The sequence below is a fragment of the Mastigoproctus giganteus genome, chromosome 5 (genome assembly GCF_048544385.1).
Source record: "Mastigoproctus giganteus isolate SK-2022 chromosome 5, ASM4854438v1, whole genome shotgun sequence".
In the NCBI taxonomy this organism is placed as follows: domain Eukaryota; kingdom Metazoa; phylum Arthropoda; class Arachnida; order Uropygi; family Thelyphonidae; genus Mastigoproctus; species Mastigoproctus giganteus.
In genome coordinates this window covers 133,247,513-133,266,494 of record NC_143579.1, presented here as the reverse complement: position 1 = coordinate 133,266,494, position 18,982 = coordinate 133,247,513, and the positions used below count along the sequence as shown (strand labels likewise).

General features: G+C 34.3%; 1 protein-coding gene across 1 annotated transcript in view; it reads right to left on the bottom strand.

Annotated features, from left to right (window-relative positions):
* Positions 1-5,857: 5,857 nt before the first annotated feature.
* The window catches only part of LOC150085706 (transmembrane protein 145-like), an 88,695-nt gene continuing 75,570 nt past the window's right edge, over positions 5,858-18,982 (bottom strand). Inside the window, exons 13-14 of the mRNA XM_090374656.1 lie at positions 10,570-10,665; positions 5,858-5,929 (exon numbers count right to left, since the gene is read on the bottom strand). Coding sequence (XP_090230782.1) covers positions 5,858-5,929; positions 10,570-10,665 — 168 coding nt within the window. The remainder of the gene's footprint in view (positions 5,930-10,569; positions 10,666-18,982) is intronic.

Sequence of the window (18,982 nt, the reverse complement as noted above, 5' to 3'; positions counted from 1 at the left end):
TTTCATAATATGATGAATGTGGTTTTAATCCTTAGTTGTTATTGTCGTTGCTGCTGTTGTTAAATATCTACGGTCGTCTTGCCAGAAAAAAATTAACATACTCAGAGTTATTTCGTCAATATCATGGGGTGAGGATCGGTACACGTTACTTCATCTGTATAGAGCCCTAATCAGATCTCGCCTTGATTACGGTGCCCCGGTGTATGATCTTGCTAGGGAGAGCGTGCCAGCACGGCTTGCCCCTGTTCAACATTCTGATAGGCGCTGATAGAACTTCGCCAGTTCAAAGTCTTTACGTTGATGCCCATGAACTTCCTATAAGCCTCAGGAGAAAGATGCCGCCGACCGGGCTAGCCGAGTGGGTAAAGTACCTGCCCGGCAACCCAAAGGTCGCGGGTTCGATTCCCGCCTCGGGCTTGGATCAAAGTACTGCAAAAACCTTGGGAGGTGCAATATGGCCACAGAAGCCGATGCGCCAACAACTACCAAATCAAAAAAAAAAAAAAAAAGAGAAAGATGCTACTTCTCAACTATACAACTAAAATTCAAATTCTACCTAACCACCCCATTAGGCCGATACTTAAGCTCCCAATACCTCAGCTCCCAATGTACTATAGAAATAAACCCAAGGCAGTTCAGAGTACTGCTATCAGATTGCAGGCATTGTCAGAAATTGAAATATACATCTTGACAAAGTTCTCAAAGATCCAAACAGCCCGAATCCTCCATGGTCCGCTATCAAACCGTCCTGTGGCAGTTATTTCTAAACTAGGGAAAGCACTCTATTGCGAATGTCAACATACAACAACTCCATATTGCCCACATCCAAAATGATTTGCGTTTTACAAAAATATATACTAATGGGTCAAAACTGATAACGGGGTGGGTGCCGTAGCCGCATTCCCTCATAAAACCTTTTCAGTATCACTTTCCCCTGAATGCAGCAGCTCTACAGCTGAATTATGCGCCATCACGCTTGCACTAAAACATATTCTCCATCTGTTCATCCAAAAAAGCATGATATATACGGAATCCCAGAGTGCGCTTATAGCTTTACAGAATATCTCATCTCATGCACATCCTTTAATAAAGTTCATAAAATCCAAATTGATGCATATCCAGGAACTCCAGCGAGGGGTCATCTTCTGCTGGATCCCAGGCCATGCTGGGATACCAGGAAATGAATGTACAGACTATACTGCCAAGCATCCAACCAACATAGAATTATCACATTATTATGTTCCATATTCTGACTACAAATGTTATATACGAAAAATATGTAGGACATGTGGACATGTGTTTTTGTAATGGGCGGCTCCTAGAACGTTAGTTCAACTCCGCCTCGTATCGAAAAATATGTAGGAAACAATATTGCACTTTTCAATTAAATGGCAAGCTCAAATGGAAAATAAACTCCATCAGATTAAACCTCTATCGCAGTTACGGACCGCCAACTTCCGTGTAAACAGAAGGGAGGAAATAATCTTAGCCAGAGCGCGAATTGGCCACAGTCAACTTATCCACTGTTATCTTCTCACAGGTAATGATCCTCCGCAATGCACACAATGCAACTCTCCGCTTACTTACAACTTCTTGTTGAATGTGCTTTGTACACTACTGCACGACAAGTCTCATTCAGCTTTCTGCCTAATCTAAAAGGACCCCTGACACTCAACCATATCATAGGTAACGATGCTAATCTGCTGGAGGTTTTTCACTTTATCAAACAGATAAACTTAAGTGATCGTTTTTGACTAATGTCATAGTAATCACGATGCATGTGTATTATTCATACCATTGACAGGTGCAATATGGCCTATGTAGTCCTTGCACAAAAAAAAAAAAAAAAAAACAGCTGCTGTTACAATTTAGGCCATATTGCACCCGTATGTAATATGTCTGTAAATTGCGTGTGGTCTGTGATCAATTTGCTTTTGGCTGGACGAAAAAGAGTTTCCGGGAGAAACGACTGTGCTACCCTCTCTTGAGACCTACTAAACACAGCCACGTTCTATAAAAGACCCATAAAAATTTCTCGGTTCATTGATGGGATTCGAATTGGAATCTTTTCCACTCGGTGCGGGGAGGACGATCGTGATTATACTAAGTCTGGTACCCACGTTGAAAATGAGAATTGTCAATACCTTAGACATTTAAGACACAAAACTTGTAGACATCTGACTAATCTATTTCATCTAACTGCTAGTTGCCCAACAACTGCTAGATTTGGCAGTTATACTGTGGGACGCTTTCTCCTGTGAGGTGATATACTCGCATTTCTCGAAAACTTAATTTCCTTGTCATTTTATGATACCTCATAAAACATCTTTAATTATTTAATATGCATCCCTGTTCTCTCCTTCTTTCTAGTACCAGAAACCTCGCCCTATATCTTTGCGTTCTTGTACCTTATTTCTTCCTTTGTAATTTCCTTTTCCACGAAGACTATCCTACTTGTATTTGAGTTATTACTTTCTAATTTCTTCAAAGGACTCTTGGAAGTATTTTATGTTTCATATCTTCCGCGCGTTTCTGCCACCTTCATGGTCGTATTTTATTCATCTGCTTTTCTTCTTATAAAACTTAAACATCGTTATCTCTCTCTCTCTGTTCGCTTTTCTAATTACTTTTTTTCTTCAGTTTTATTCCAAGTCCCGAGTTTTCCATATATCTTGTATTTTTTCATGTTGGAAAAATTGGTTTTTTCCTGCTTTATTTCACAAAATTTTCTCTTCTTCGTCACATCATGAGATAATTTATCACAAATATTTGGTTATATTAAAATAATGAAAAACCATAGTGGAGCTAATTGTCGCCCTACAAAAAAAAAAAAAAAAAAAAGAAAAAAAAATAGATTTTGGAATAATACTCACAAGAGTAAAAAGAAGAAGTTTTATTTCAGCAGTCGTAAATTTTATACAAAGGGAATTATGGGCATAACATATTTGCATAAGCATTTTGGACACACATTTTAGAAATTGTTGTACATGCTTGCTGAAAACGAAAAGCATGTTTAAAAGACTGCTACAATATTTTGAATGAGTGAAACCGAATATTTCGAGCAGCTTTAAATAATATATGGTGTTTATTTTACATTTCAGGAATCTGAAAATACCGACAAAAATAAAATGCTGCTGTCGCAGCTAATGTTAACGTACGAGACAGTGGTGTTTTCTTTTAAATGACATTCTCAGATGTATGACTTCAGTAGTCTTCTATTTTTACAAATCACTGTTACAGTCTTTACAGTGCAATAAAGAAAGCATCTCAGTCCAGCACACCTCATCCAGGTCAGGCTATATATGTATACTGTATATATATAACAGGGAAGAGAAATAGTAAATGTGCAGTTTATCGGGGGATGAAAAATTGACATGTATGTCTGCAGCGTGACTGAAGTTTGCTATGATTTTAAGAGGTGTAATAGCCCGGCTTCATCTAGTCTGTTGCCAACACAGTTATTATTATTTTTTTTTTTTCTTTGACATTATGATAAGCAGAACTGTAAAGAAAGCTATTTGTAGATATTAAACCATAGTATTCCACGAGAATTTCATGATATGAAAACTGTTTTTCTAAGTAAATAAATTTTATTAGTTATCTACGTACCGGTTACCTTTCGTTCCGTGTGGGGCTAGGCCACACTTGTTTCACGCTTCGGAAGATCCGTGGTCAATTTTTGTAGGCAGAGGGGAGTGATTTATTCCCTATGGTACCGATTGAAACTTCTGAAGGGCTTTTTGTTTAAGCTTTATTTTTGCCACTTGACCTCTTCCTTCTCTTTTTTCTACAAAATATTGTTGTATATAGTCCTGAAAAAATTGCTGGTGTTTGGCTAAAGTTGCTGAGGAAGATGCCAAAATGATTTCTCAGCAATTTATATTTGGGAATTTTGAAGGTCTAGTGATGTTTAGAGAAAAATTGATTATACACCCCTTTTCGGTATCTATTGAGAAACCTTTGAAAATTTCTCGCTTCACAAGTACTAGAGAAACTGACGATAAAAAAAACTAAGGTTCCCTTATTTTTATAAAGTTTCAGTTCCTTAATTTTTATAAAGAAACTGAATACTCTTAACCATGTGATTCAAAAACTTAGATTCAAATTTCTTTCACATGAGTATGTATAATGAATAATAATTGTGTTACATAGACCTTCAGAATTTGCTTTGAGAAATTAAGTATAATGAATTAGGGACCTTTCCTTCTAAATTCCTCTTAAAATTAAATTATAATAATAATTTATGGTTAAAAGAACATTAATTTTGCTCACTCCTTAAATATTATATACTACAGTTTAAGAGGTTATAGCAGTACGAATAGAGCAGTGTCGATACTCCACAGATACTTCTATAAAATAAAGTAAGCAAATATTTTGGAAGCGAAGTCAAATTAGTTTAGTCCATACTTTCAGGCCTAAAATTTAGTTTACACAGTCGCATGGCTCAATTTCCAAGAAGAATTATTTACATGATTTTATTCTATAATGCCCTTAAATAATAATGTTGGGTTCATATTATTAAATGAATTTGATTTTATTATAAGCTAATTAAGAAGCTACATTAGAAATGTAGCCAATTAAGAAGCTACATTAGAAATGTAGCTAATTAAGAAGCTACATTTCTAATGAATCAACACAAAATTAAATCATAATTGCACATCATTTTATGATGCTACCTCAACTTTAACTGGGAAAAGTAAAATTCATAAATAACAAACGTAATTCATAAATAACAAACGTATTTTATAATTTCTTAGACGGATTTCGTCAGTGTCCCTAAGTGATGAAAATGTATTCTTTCTGCGATGGACAAAATTAGGTCAGAGACCATCTGTTGTAACTCGTGCAACACGAATAGCCGGAAGGAGGTGATTTCAACTGGTAGAGGAAACTTTCTTCGAAGCGAAACTTTCTCGCCTACGATTCAATTACACGAAAATATTCGAAGAAATTCCATAGCATTTTATATTCCTTAGAATAATTAGATATAGTTTTCTTCTAGAATACAGATTTATAGAATGTTACAAAACAAATAACGTCATTTATCCAGCAGAAAGCAGTGACTGGTATATATTTTAAATTACAATAATTATTAAACTTTTTGTCTTAATTCGCATTCGCTACTGACATTTTAAAAGTATATAACAGTTCACGAAAGTACCTTCTAAGCAAATTACAAAGAAATCTCACCATCTTCACTTAAGTTGAACTGCTCTTTTTTTTTTTTTTTTCTTTTCTGAGAGACAGAAAAGTAGGAATGAAAATAAAATTCTCAATGGCTAGATCAAGCCCATTTAGCTAATTAGTCCTTATCTGATTACATCCTTTAACTGCGCATTGCTTTTAGTGACTTTTCTGACACTGAGAATATTTTCTTACTTATGTCTTTACTCTTTCTATGCTTATAAGGCACAAGGACTGGTGTATTTACATCTGCTAAACCACAAACCAATAAATTTTTATACATAGTAAAACAGATTTCCCTGCCTCCATTTGAAGTAAGTCATTCAATTATTCTTGAAAGTAACCTGAGTTGTTTTGAATTTTACCCAGTTAAAAGCAATGCATCTTTTTTTTCTGAATTAAACGAGTCCCATAACCTACCATCAGACTTACTTTCCTGTGATGGACACACATTTTGAAATGATCTCTCGAAGAACTGTGCATATACTTCACGGAAAGTTCAAATATACCATAACCTTGAATGTACCAATACGAAGAAGCCCTGCTTTGTTGCATCATATTTTCTTGTCTGTTTGATTCATTTATCTTTTTTAGTTTTTAAAATACTTTCTCATTGTAGAATACCCTTGCATAGAGTATGCAGCACTTTTTAGAGTGGGTAGCATGTAGTATTCTACGAAGGTGTAGTTACTATTTGCTGATCTTGTTCTGTTTTTCCTCTGGGATCCTGAGCTCGGGTTCCAACCTGAAGAAAAAGAAACAAAACTTTAGAACAATATCTGAATAATCGCTTTCTTTCTCTCTTATTCTGACACAGATGCAATCCTGAATTTATTCCAGCACTACTTCATCGATAAAAAAAAAACAAAAGAAAAAAAAAAACACACAGAAATCGCCAGTGGTTTTTATATACCGTGTGTTAGGAGTGTAATATGCTAAAGGTTAGGAAATATACTTAATGTATGTTAAACAATGCTATGCCATTCATCAAGCAGGTGAGGTGCAATCAGTGAATTACCTTTACAAAGTCACAATTCCATGCATCATATTAAACAATAAAACCAGTGAAAGATTCCATCTGTTATTTGAGAAAATACAAAATATTCCTTAATATAAAAACTGTAATATTACACAAAAATGCATGTTATTTAAAATACAGCTTTCATCTTATCTATTATACACGTTTTCAGTAATAAAATAATTAAACTTACACACCAAGTTGAAAAATATTAATGAAAAATATGACAATCTATAGGCAATAATAATTTTATGACACTGTTAACATTTCATACCATCTTAGTAAGATAGCTTAGTGGGTGTTTTCATGCATTGATTCAGTATATCAAATTGTTTTCATTAAATGTGTAGTTATAGATGTAATAATTATTTTATAACGCAAATCAACATTTCTCTGTAAGAAAGAGTCTAATAATTAGACATCTGATTACAAAACTTCACTGTTTTAAATAAGACAAAGAAGGGCAGAGGATCTAATTTCTTTGAACCTTTCCCTTTCAATTTGAATGGGGTAGCTACAAATATGAGATACACCCATTTAAAAAGAACGCAAATGAAAGTTGCATTTACAAGAAAAAGGCTTTAATAATTATGCCTATTCTCTATGAATACCAGTCAAGTCATTCCTGAGAAGGAATTTATCCTGACAGAAAAATATTACAGTAAGGTATAGGCAACAAATCATATTTGCCTACCCTTATTTAAGTGAGTAAAAGTTTTCGTTCAAGAAAACTTACCCATGAATGACACTGTATGCATGTCTGGTATGCTGTTGTACGCAAGGCTCATGTTGTGCACCTTGCCCTTCAAAACTAAAGGATTGTCTCTATACATCTGAGACTTTCCTCCATAAAATGCAGGCTCAGCCTTTTATTGAGGAAAGGGCAAAGTCGTCACAGGCTGATAAACTTTCCCTATTTAAGAACCGGTATCAAATGAAGTGCAGTAACACTGTCCTACTGATGCACAGGACATTCGACTTCAGCTTCTTCAGCAGTGTCTTGTGTCTTGATCTTTAGTTTTTTTTTAAGTGTTTCAGTTTACATTTCTGAATACTTCGAGTGCATGAATAGTAATAGATAGGAGTGTAAATACATAGACGCAGAATAAATTGAAGGTACTACTCGTAGTGATTTTGCATATATTGTTCAATATTAAAAATGTAAGGAAATGCCGTTTCTATTATCTTCTAATGTGTGTAAATACGTACCTGTTACAGAAAGATCTCCAACATTCAGAGGCAAATATCAGGTAGCACAGAAATTTCGATAAATCTACGATTCTGACGTCTCTACATTTCATCAATATTAAAAAAAATAATAAAATATATAATTTCCTTTTATTTAAATTAAATTTTCCTCTCAAACTTTAGAATTCATACCATCTTAGTAAAATAGCTTAGTGGGTGTTTTCACGCACTGATTCAGCTTTTCAAATTGATTTTATTATAAATACGTATTTTTTTTCTATCTAGTTATATTAAAATTATTTCGGCTTTAGAAATATTAAGCTGCTTACATATTTATCACAATTCGTAGAAAAAATCAAAAATTCTGACAGAAATTATGCATAACATATATAAGAACACAGTAATTAAAAATTTAGCTTCATTTTTGCATTAGTACAGACGAATATTCTCTTAGGCCATAATAAGGCAGTTTCAAAAATTATTAACTTCATTGTTATTTATTTGTGGAACGTAAAATGGCACAGTAGGGATACCTTAACTCTTTTCGATATATTTATTTACTTTTCAATATTTTTAAGCTAAATCATGTTGTTATGTATTTGACTTGTTAAAAGATATAACAACCTGCATACGGAAATATTGTATATTTTAAAAACTGAATACATAAAAATGCATTATTTGAAAACCAAATTAATTGAAATCATTATGAAGTTATTTCTTTATGAGCTGAAGATAAAATAGTATAAAGGTGTGGCAATATTAGGGATTGATTTCCTTACTGTTACCACAGCCACTGCAAATTTGTGTTCCTTGAATTCCCTTTTTTGCCGTAATTCATTGCTTGATTTTATCAGCTAGAAATAGAAATAACCTAATTACTAATGCGAACTAAGAATGAAAAGGATTATAAAATCCCTCAACGGTTCTTTGGATGAACAATAAGCTCAATACATTTCATCCCCCAAGAATGGCTTCCCTTCCAGTGTTTTTCATTGTGAAACGTTATTTGAAAGAATATATATATATATATATATATATATATATGAAACAATAAATTCGAAACATTACAAGAGCTTGATGAATGAAAGGTAAGGTAAAATCTATAACATTTATTTTTTCAATCTTTCCCTCTTTGACTGTATGTCTCTCTATTTCCCAGTAGTTTTTATTTGTAAAAGTGTTTAGGGATTTATTTTATTAAATCTGTAGTAACTTTAGGAGGTTGATTTTTCTGTAATATAATTGAAGGCGAATTTACAGAACGAGTTTCAGTGCTTGGATATAAATATTTACAGAGATAAATCAAATACTTATATAATTTTATCATTATTTTATCAACATAATTTTGGATACTGTATATACAAAAACTGTTCTGTATTACTTCCAGGTTTCTTAAGTCTTTGTTATTATTCATATTTAAAAAAGATGTTGATAAATAAGAAGAAAAAAAACTGAATTGTAATAACGATAAAATCAAATTTAAAATGGTAACCCTTTACCTTAACCCTGAAAGTAGGCCTAAATGTCCAGAGTAACCACGCTCGTCTCGCCATCTATTAGACAGATGTTATACTTACTTTGGAAAAAGAGAGAAAAACTGCATTTCTTTTCAGGGTAACTGCTGGTACACCAAACGCCTTTCGTGTTTGGTATAGGAGTCTATGATGAAAGTATCTGTGTTGCTTCGTCCTAAGCTGATGACAGAAATTGAGTGAGCGTGAAAACATAATTTAATTAGAATTAGAAAGAGACGTGAACGATAAAATTTGTTGCATCAGTTGGTTTCTTCAAATTGGATAATATTCCTTGCTTTTCATCTAGAAACTACAATATAATAATATTATTGCAATATCATATTAAGTATCTAATAAATACATATTTATTCGAAATTTCTTGAAAACATTGAATTTTATTTTCATGTGCATTTCACATTGCTTTTTTTAGAAAACTTCTTTCAGAAAAAAGTAGTATTCCTCGTGTTCTTCTAAGAAAAGTGCACTGTGATTCCCATCTGAGATAATTTTACGACCACCACATATGTATAGCTGGAACTTTCGATTCGAAGCAATTCATTACAAAGTTATTATACAAAAAATATCGAATAAAAGAAGCCTTTGTTTTATTTTATTTTATTACTTGTAAATGTACCTCCATGTTCCCTTCGTAATAGCCAATGGCTATTAATGAAAGGAACATGGGGTATTTAATTAGTACAAATACTTACCATTTTTATTCGAAGTTACCTTTTACGTCATTGTGAAAAAATCTTTTCCAAAAGTTGGGATGCGATTTTTGGATCCTTTTGATATCTCACAAAGAAAATAATGCCAAGTTATTTTATTCTTATTTTTATCATTGAACAAAAATTATCTTAACAAACGGCAGTCCATTGATCGTTGTATTTGGCAACCCTTTACCATGTTATATATCTGTGTGGATACAGGTAATTCCCCATTAAATGTCGTGAATCTACTTAAGAGCAATATTTGAAACCATAGCAAAAATGCTAATTTATGATAAATAATATTTGTGACAAATATTGAACTAAGAGAGAAGTGAAATGCAAAGAGAACAGAAGGAATTCTGCACTAGATTTATTTCATCAAGAATTCAAATTGCGAATGTTACTTAGCGATGTTACAGAATTTCGAGTATCCCTGAAATATGAGGAATCATTTTAGCAGCACCTTCTTTAAAAAAAAAAAAAAAAAAACTTGCCATTCAACTTTGATTTGCATTTATTACATTTGCCCAATTTAATATAATTGTGCATGTCCATACAGAAGTGAATCATTGACTTGGCCACTTTTTTGTGATCCTCATAAAAATAGTCCAATGGGACTAATTTTTTATGACGGCCCCATTTTAAGGGCATGTCTTATAGAGATAACATAATTTCGAGAAACTAAAGGAACACAAATAGGATTTGGGCAATCGCCTAAGCGATTGAAGAACGTTTTCCATTTGTTGAAAAATCGAACTGATTTTTATGTAATATTACGAAAGATGGTTGTTATCGGACGTCTAGACGTATTCTTTAACTGTGTCAAAATTTATCAGTTCTGATTTCGCATGAACTTTCAGACAGTGTCGATTATGTGGATATCGAAAGTTATTAAATTTAACAAGACCATAACGACGTTACAAGATTTTCCCAGAATAAATTAGAGTAAACTTACTTTTAAATCATTCTGTACATTGTTTCTTTTACAAATTCCTTTCCACTTGCTGAAAAAAACTATATGTCGTTCTTCATCGCCTTTTTCAAGTGTTTCCTGTGAGTAAATTGTGGAAATTCATGATTATATGATTCCACAAAGAGCTCCATAATTTCGACGGTGAAAGGCAATGTGAATTTCGATAGCATAAGAATTTAATGAACTTAATTTGAATTATCTCAAGTCTGTGAGAAAGATATTCCATGTTATGAATTAAATTCCTGCAAATCACATATTATATATATAACAGACATTTTATTGTTATATTTTTTTTATATTTTACTATATAAAATAATACCAAGCGATACAGTATTTGTACTTAGCTATTTACTGTACATTTTACAGTACATTTTTTTGATAATTAAGTGATGGCAAAGCGAATTTTTCTTGGCATTTAAATTAATGACTGTTTTAAAATTTAAATAATTTCATTGTTATAAATCTAGGCCCTACAGCCAAAGTCTAATTAACTTCTTATACGAATTAGGATTTAAAATAGGTAAAAAAAAACCGAAACTCAATCATTAATAAATCAGTGTATGCATACTTTCTGTTTATAATACTTACCAACAGTTTTCGTTCATTTTCTTGGAAACACTTTAGCATTGCTTCATTCAATTTAAGAAGTGGACAGTTACAGCATTTTAACATGTAAAAATTACACTGCTTGATATTAAGAAATTCGTCGAAAACCACGAACATTACTGAACAGAACTGGATATTGCATGCTCAAAATTTTTATTAACCGGTTTATATAAGCATAAAGTAAGATTTAAATTTATTTTTTAGCTCTTTGGTACAATAAAAATCACTTAGTTTATCCATCTGAGTGATTTTTAACTTACAATGCCTCTCAAGAAGTCTTCGCACCAATTTCTCTACTAATAGCATCCGAAGGGTAGAATATCAAGCCTAACTTAAAACTACTTAAAAGTGTAAGGAAAGTGTAAACTACACTAGTTTTAATTTATTTAGTGTAAAATTAAGAAATTACCTAATTTGATGCAAATATTTTGCCGTTAAATATTTTTTGAACTTCAAATCACATTTTTTTTGTTTTAATTAAAGAAGAAGAAAACCACTGTAAGCAGTGGTTTTCTTCTTCTTTAATTAAAACAAAAAATATCGCTTAGTAAATTAAGCGATATTTTTTAACACAAAAATAAAAATATATATATAAGAAGAATATGATTCATTGTTAGAATATATATATATATATATATATATACACGAGATGGATGTTACGTACTGTTCAGTACTGCAATAAATTTATTTATTTAAATTTCAGATTTTCTCTGAAGGAAGAAGCGTTCCTTGGAAAATGCGACATCAGATGGCGCCACATTCGTAGTATAATTTACAAGCGCTAAGTATTTTTTGTAGGTAAATATCATCATATTATCGTTATAACAAATGAAAAAGTATTTATTAAATTCTAAAATTATTCATAATTAATTTATGTCTTTCGAGGAATAATTTACAAACAATTTACATCGAAAACAATATATTGCAGTTAGCCAGATTATAAATAAAGGAGAAATCAATGATCTTTTAGGAAGATGGGTATAATCGTTTTCCAAAGTTACCAAAAAGTATGGAATCAGTTTGCTGGTGAGGCAAATGTTAGGTCTACAGTACCCCAATCATAGAATGTGGGAAGGCTTCATTCGTGAAGAATAATGACGAATAAAATAAACTATGGACCTGCATGCTCGGAATACCGATATGAGTCCAGCAGAATCCATTGTTGGGCTGAAGTCAGAAGACTTGATATTGAAATCTGTTCGGTCAATATCACTCATCCAATTAAACTGCACTGCTAGGAGAAATACATTGGTGAAAAATATAGCAGGAAAACTATATGTGCTATATTACAGGCCGAAATATGATCTTTAAATTTAGTCTCATCCATGATATATAGTTATCCTGGCGTCTCAATACGCCTGATATTATAATGCAGTGGCATTTGCTTTTGAATATCCCGAGTTATAAATGGACGAAATTTTAAATCATGCTGTAGGAAATATGGAAACTAGAGTTTTGTTATGAGAACGAGATGTAGGACTAAAATCAAGCTTAATAGATGACTTTTATGTAACAATAATCGTATGATTGTGTACGGATCCTAAGTAAAGAAAATTATTTGAATTACTAGATTTATCAGAGTCTACAATACACTTTTTAATGTCATAATGAGGAGGGTGGGGTTATCAGTAAATATCATTTCAATAACCGTCCGTCTGGCAATACAGAGCTGTATTACGAGTGGATTAGTTTGTTTTGTTGGTCTAACAAGAGAACACAGTACCCACCTTGAAGTTTTATAAGTAATAATTTAAATTTTTAAGAGATTAAAAAAAATAACTGAAGAAGTTTATAATCAGCAAACCATATTTTAAGTTATTTTTATTTGTGTTTTCTGAATTGGGTCAAAAGCAAATAATTGGAAAGTTACTGTTAACTGTTATAAACACTCCTGGAACTTTGTAGCTACAACTCGTATAAAATGATTTATTTAAGACTGGCAATTTTGAAAGATTTATTTTAAGAATAAATATAGAGAGAGAAAGATTGCTATTTTATGTATGCGTGAATTATTTGCATATCACCTAGCAGTGAAGAGTTTTATATTAACAACATAACCTACTAACTGCTCATCTGAACGGGCCATAAGATAATCGTTCATTGTAAGAACGGTTATAGTATGGCCGAGAATAATATAGGCATTTAATTACTTCATAAAACGGTAGGTCCTTCTAGCGATAGTAATTCCATTAAAATTCTCGTTTATTGAGTTTCAGCAGATTGAGTTTTATTAAGGAAACAGTATTAAACTTATAGCTTATGTCCATAAAGATAAAATCAGTTTTAAATTTATTTTAGGGATTTTCATTTCGTATTAGTTTAAAATAAAAATATTTGACAACTGTTATCTTTAAAGACGTGCATGTTCAAAATATCCATCTCTTTGCTCAAAACATGCTTAATTTTTTTAAACATGTTTTGAGCAAAGAGATGGATATTTCAGAAAGTTAGAAAGTTTTTCTAACTTTCTGAAAGCTTTTGCAGATAAGGTACAGAAAATTAGAAAAGTAATATTCTCTCTTAGGAAAAATGATTCTCAGCCATAACAATTAATTACGACACACGTCGTGCCATCGCAGACAATTATCCTTGGTGTGAAAAAATAATACGAAACCCAATCCGAAAGGTTGACATGCAGTACCACTCAGAATCATGCTTCATGCTAATAGAAAGACAAAATGCTTCGTCTTCTGAATATAACTGTGGCATTTTGGTTTCTTCAGGGGGAGGCATGAAAAAGAATTCCAGTTAGAAACTGTATTTATAGAGTGTTTTATATATGGAACAACCATGTCGTTCCACCCTCTTAAAATTACTTGCACTGAAGTCTATAAAACATGAATGTTAGGACAATGTTGGTAAAATTTATATTTGTTTCTACGTCTTTGAAAGGAGAAAGAAAATCTTAAGAAACAGAATGAATTTCTGTTTCTTAAGAATTTCATAGTTGGAATTTTTCATGCCAGTGTTGTTTGTTTGTTATTTGGTTTTTAGGAGCATTAGCAACTAAGGCCATATTGCTCCGGGGATATGCGGTGGTCTTTCCCTGACCTTTCCGCATCCTCCGTATTTGGTGGTGACGGGCTCGAACCCCGGTCTAATCAAGAAGCGGTGCTACGCACTGCTGCTGCTTCCCACCTGGCCAGGGAGACGCGCCAGTGTAGGCATGGTTGCCTTAATTCTGACCTTCTTTTACTTCGGTCATAGTTGGAGTTAGCAATAGTTTTAAAATAAGTCTTGTTGTGAAGCGAAAACTTTTAAACAATAACTTCTTGTAAATGAATATGCATCACAGCAAATTGTAGAGATCCACTAAATGAATATCAAGAAAATTGCTGGACCATGACATTTTCAATTACTTATGGGTATAATTACCGAACCCAAATAGTAAACCTAAATTCGGGATGTTCCCGGAATTATACCATAATGAACTAAACAAGTGAGGCACATACACACACGAGCGTCCACTCACACACAAATCTGTCATATTAGCCACCCAAGACTTATTTCACCTACCCTACCCATGTGTAATGTGCTGAAAAATTTCATGCGTTTCTGGTCGGTTTACCTTTTTCGCTGAGCGAAAACCCTGCGGAAGCTTCAAAATGGCACGGCAAGAAACATATCGATAAGTATTCAATCAGCTGATCTGGAAGCAGTATGGGCGTTTCAATACACTGCCCGACAAAATTAACAGAACACGTAGAAAACGTGAGGCAACTCGTGCAGCTTGCGTTGAAGCGGGACAAAATTTGGTATGGTGGTGTACCATGGAAAAACGATGAAATGAGGAGACAGCATGAAACTTTGGACATGCATAAGGGACAATTACATGGCTTGTATAACGATTCCGAAAAAGGTCACATCACAGAAGTTGATACAGGATGCTCGAAAATATGGTCACATGACATCAGTACGGCATATGATCCCCTCCAACGGCCTGACAGCGGTGAACCATGCTCCATATAAGAATGTCTATAAAATTCTACAACAACAAACCTCATTCTTCCACCAGCGCACACCTTAGTTCATCAAGTGACCGAGGTTGTTGGCATGCAATGCGACGCCCAAGGGCGTCCCACACACGTTCGATCGGATTTAAGTCTGGTGATCGTGCTGGACACGGCAGTCGTTAGATATCTTCAGTTTCAAGATATTCCTCCGCCACTTGAACTTTAGGTGCAGTGGCGTTATCGTGCATGAAAAGAAATTCTAGGTCAACCGTACCCCTAAAAAGTCACATATAAGGTTCGAGGATGTGTTCTCGGTACCTCTGCGCAGTTACGGTACCCCTATCAAAAATATAAAGAGGGGTGCAGCCGTTGATCGTTATTCCGCCACGCACGAGAACACGACCTCTACCTCTACTGTTCTGGTTGACGTAATTCTCTGATGTTGAAGGGGAAGCTAAAGCAGGACTCAGAACTGTACCTAATTTGGCAGGGGCTTCCGGTCACATGTTCATGGCACCAGCTTCGACGGGCTCTGCGATGATTTGGGGTTCATAGAATACAATCCACTAGCTTCCTTGGATACAGTCCACTTGAATTGAGCCTTTTTCACAGAGTTCGGTTGGAAATGTTTTGACCTATGGCCGCAGCGACCTCAAGAGACAGTTGATGACAGGGCATCGTAAGGTTCTATCTTTTGCTGTTAGAGCCAGATAGCGGTCTGTTCTGGTTGACGGATCCGTCCCGCGACCTTTACCAGGTTTTCTTGTAATGGTTACTGCCTCCTTAAACTGCTTCCATAGTGCCGAGACTATACTGCGTTACACATTAAGCCAACGTGCCGCCTGCGACTGCCCGGCTTTAAGTCGTCCAACGGCCCGCTATCACAATCTCAAATAATCATCTAAAGGACGATGACTTGCCATTCTGGGTACTGGAGATGTGGCTATCCCACCGAGCAAGACAAAAAAAAACAAAACAAAAAACAGGATTGAAGTCATGTGTTCGCAACACGTATTTTTATAAGCAAGAATAATTTGCATAATTTGCGGCTCTGTACGGTGGTAGATAGATTTCAGTTGGATACACGGAATTTGCATGTCATGATGCGTATAATATCAAATGTTTCCCTTCTGCGACACTGTTCACAATAAAATATTCATGAAAAATATTCTGTTCTGTTAATTTTTTCGTTAAATTTTTATGGCGGGGAGTATGGTAAGGATTCGATTTGATAGCCAAGTGTGCCGAAAATTCCGAATGGATGAGAAACACAGGGAAGCGATGTTGAAAGGATTTATTTTATTTTTTTGTCCACTTCGAATTCTTACTGGAAGGTTTAATTGTGACCTTAAAATTGTACGTTTCAGTCCTTTGTCAACGATGAAAGCTGTCATAATGGAGTTTTAATTTATTCCTATTAATTGTTTCTAACCTCCCCTCCCTTTTACATATTTCTTATTACAAAGTTAACCTTATTTTAGTACTCCCCTATTCCTTTGTTAAGCCCACTTACTAAGGATTTCTACAGAATCTTTTATTTGTAATATTCAATTATCAACTCCATTATAACGAAGCATAGTAGTACATAAAACTCTCACAAAGTTCTACTGAGCTATTTTTTAAAATAACCTATATTATAAACAGAGAAGCCTTACGCTACTAGCTTGGACATGTCCCACGCTTTTAGTGATATTCACGCGTATGGTTATCAGCAGTTGTGCCAAATATGGTAATGCGCTTGGTACTTCGGGTAGTCACCGGACAAAGATTGAGAGATGGTGGGACATTGTGATCATTCCTTTTCCATCACGTACCGTCCAGGTGCATAAGACGAGCACTGGAGAGTCCAATCATATCCGAGATTTATGTAAATTATGGAGGATCTTCTCCCTTTAAAAACTGTGTCCTGGGATACCCAAAAGAGTTCAAGAGAGAAAGGAAAAGTGAAAGGTTGAATATAGCCGAGAGTAGACAGTGTCGGGAGGTGTCCTCGAAGCATTTTTTTGACCATAGTGCGTGAAAAATGTCGTGATAGTATTTATTTGTGATATGGTGTCTGTGTCGTCGCCAAGGAGAAGGCCGCCGCCCAGTTCCTCCGGATTTATTTTGGGTACAGCTCTCTTGCTGTACCCATGAGAGGACAGCAAGGGAGCGAGGGGAGAATAGGGTAAGTGAGAAACCCTTTCCATGAGAGGACAGCAAGGGAGCAAGAGGAGAATGTGGTAAGTGAGAATCCCTTTTCATAAGAGTGAAAGGATTGTGAGGAAATGATAACTGAACAGAAAATATCCATGTTAATTCTTACCCATAAGGAACGATGATTTCTTCCTAATAATATATATTTCTTCTTAATGTTATGCCTAGTGTATCTTGTGTTTTTTAGTATTCTGATAACTTAATAGATATGGCTAAAGAATTGATATTTCCAATAACGCGTTTTCAATGTAAAGCAATGACAATGGCTACTTATGTGAAATTACTATAATATGGGCTCAAACGAGTGACCACTATAACTAATTATTATGTTGACTTACTCTCGTGAATGTAGCATACATTATATTAGAATGTTCGTGTCTTTAATCTTTTTAATCTTCTTGGATGGAAGGTGTGATGTATGTTTGTTCATTAATTTGTTATATTAAATGTTTTGTTTGAAATAATTGTCTCTCTCTGCTAACTCTTCATCAACACCAGAGAAAAACTAGTTGTAGAATCAAGAAAGATTTTTTGCGGCGTTAGAGATTTTAAGCTAATTTGCATAACTGAAGTCTTTAATTAAAAACACAACGCTAATCCAAATCGTGATATTTTATTGGTGGGGTGATCCCCTTTTAAAATATTCAGGATATACGAGATTATTGTCCTATTTTACCACTAGACGGATATATTAAGCTAGAGGAATGGTCAGAGCTTAAGTGCACTGATAGCGAAAAATATTAGGAGCACCTGAACTCCCTATCTTCATTTAGCATCACACAAGGGGCCGTAATTCTCCAATAACATAGTCGCCGCACCCTTACACTGGCTAATTCACCCCCCTAACATCTGCCGCCGTGACTTTAATTAGCTATTCACCTTCCCCCAATATCTGGCGCCGTAACACCCCCCTTGACAAAGCAAAGAAAATACCGAAGAAATGCACCTGCAGGTACATCAAGTTTAAATAAATAAATTTTCTGTTTATACTCCGGGATGACCACACGGTCAGAAGAGTTCACAAGGTAGAGAGAGTACAAGAAACAGCATCGTATTCAGCAGTCATGGGCTTGTGCCCAGGTCACTCAATGCACGTGTACTTATGCACCCGCGCGTCTGACCACTCAGCTACAGCGGCCGTCATAGTTAACAATACTTCACTAAACATGAAATAACAGGGTTAGAGCATCCTCCTTGTGCAACAGAATTCACACCACAAGGTTTTATTTTCATTATCCGAGGGAAAAAAAAAAACAATAAAACAATTGCTTAAAGGTTGTTGCTTCAAACATGGCGGAGAAATATGAGGTTGGACGAAATATGTAGAAGGCTCCCTTCTAACAACTTTAAAATCGTGCTGGTAAAGATTTGTTATGTACAACGACACTCACTGTTCCGAAGGAAATGTCATTTTATAGGTACGCACATTGTCATATTCGAAAGATAAAATAATTCCCGAAATACAATAGTCATATTGCAATTTCAAAAAAAAAAAAAAAAAAAAACGAATTTAATAATAGGCAGCAAACTGGCTTCGATGTGGAATACTTTTCATTAAGTTAATCTGAATCACCCTAATTAAGGTAAATTTTGCTTTCATTACCCTAGTTACTGAAAAGTTAAATTATATTTTTAATATC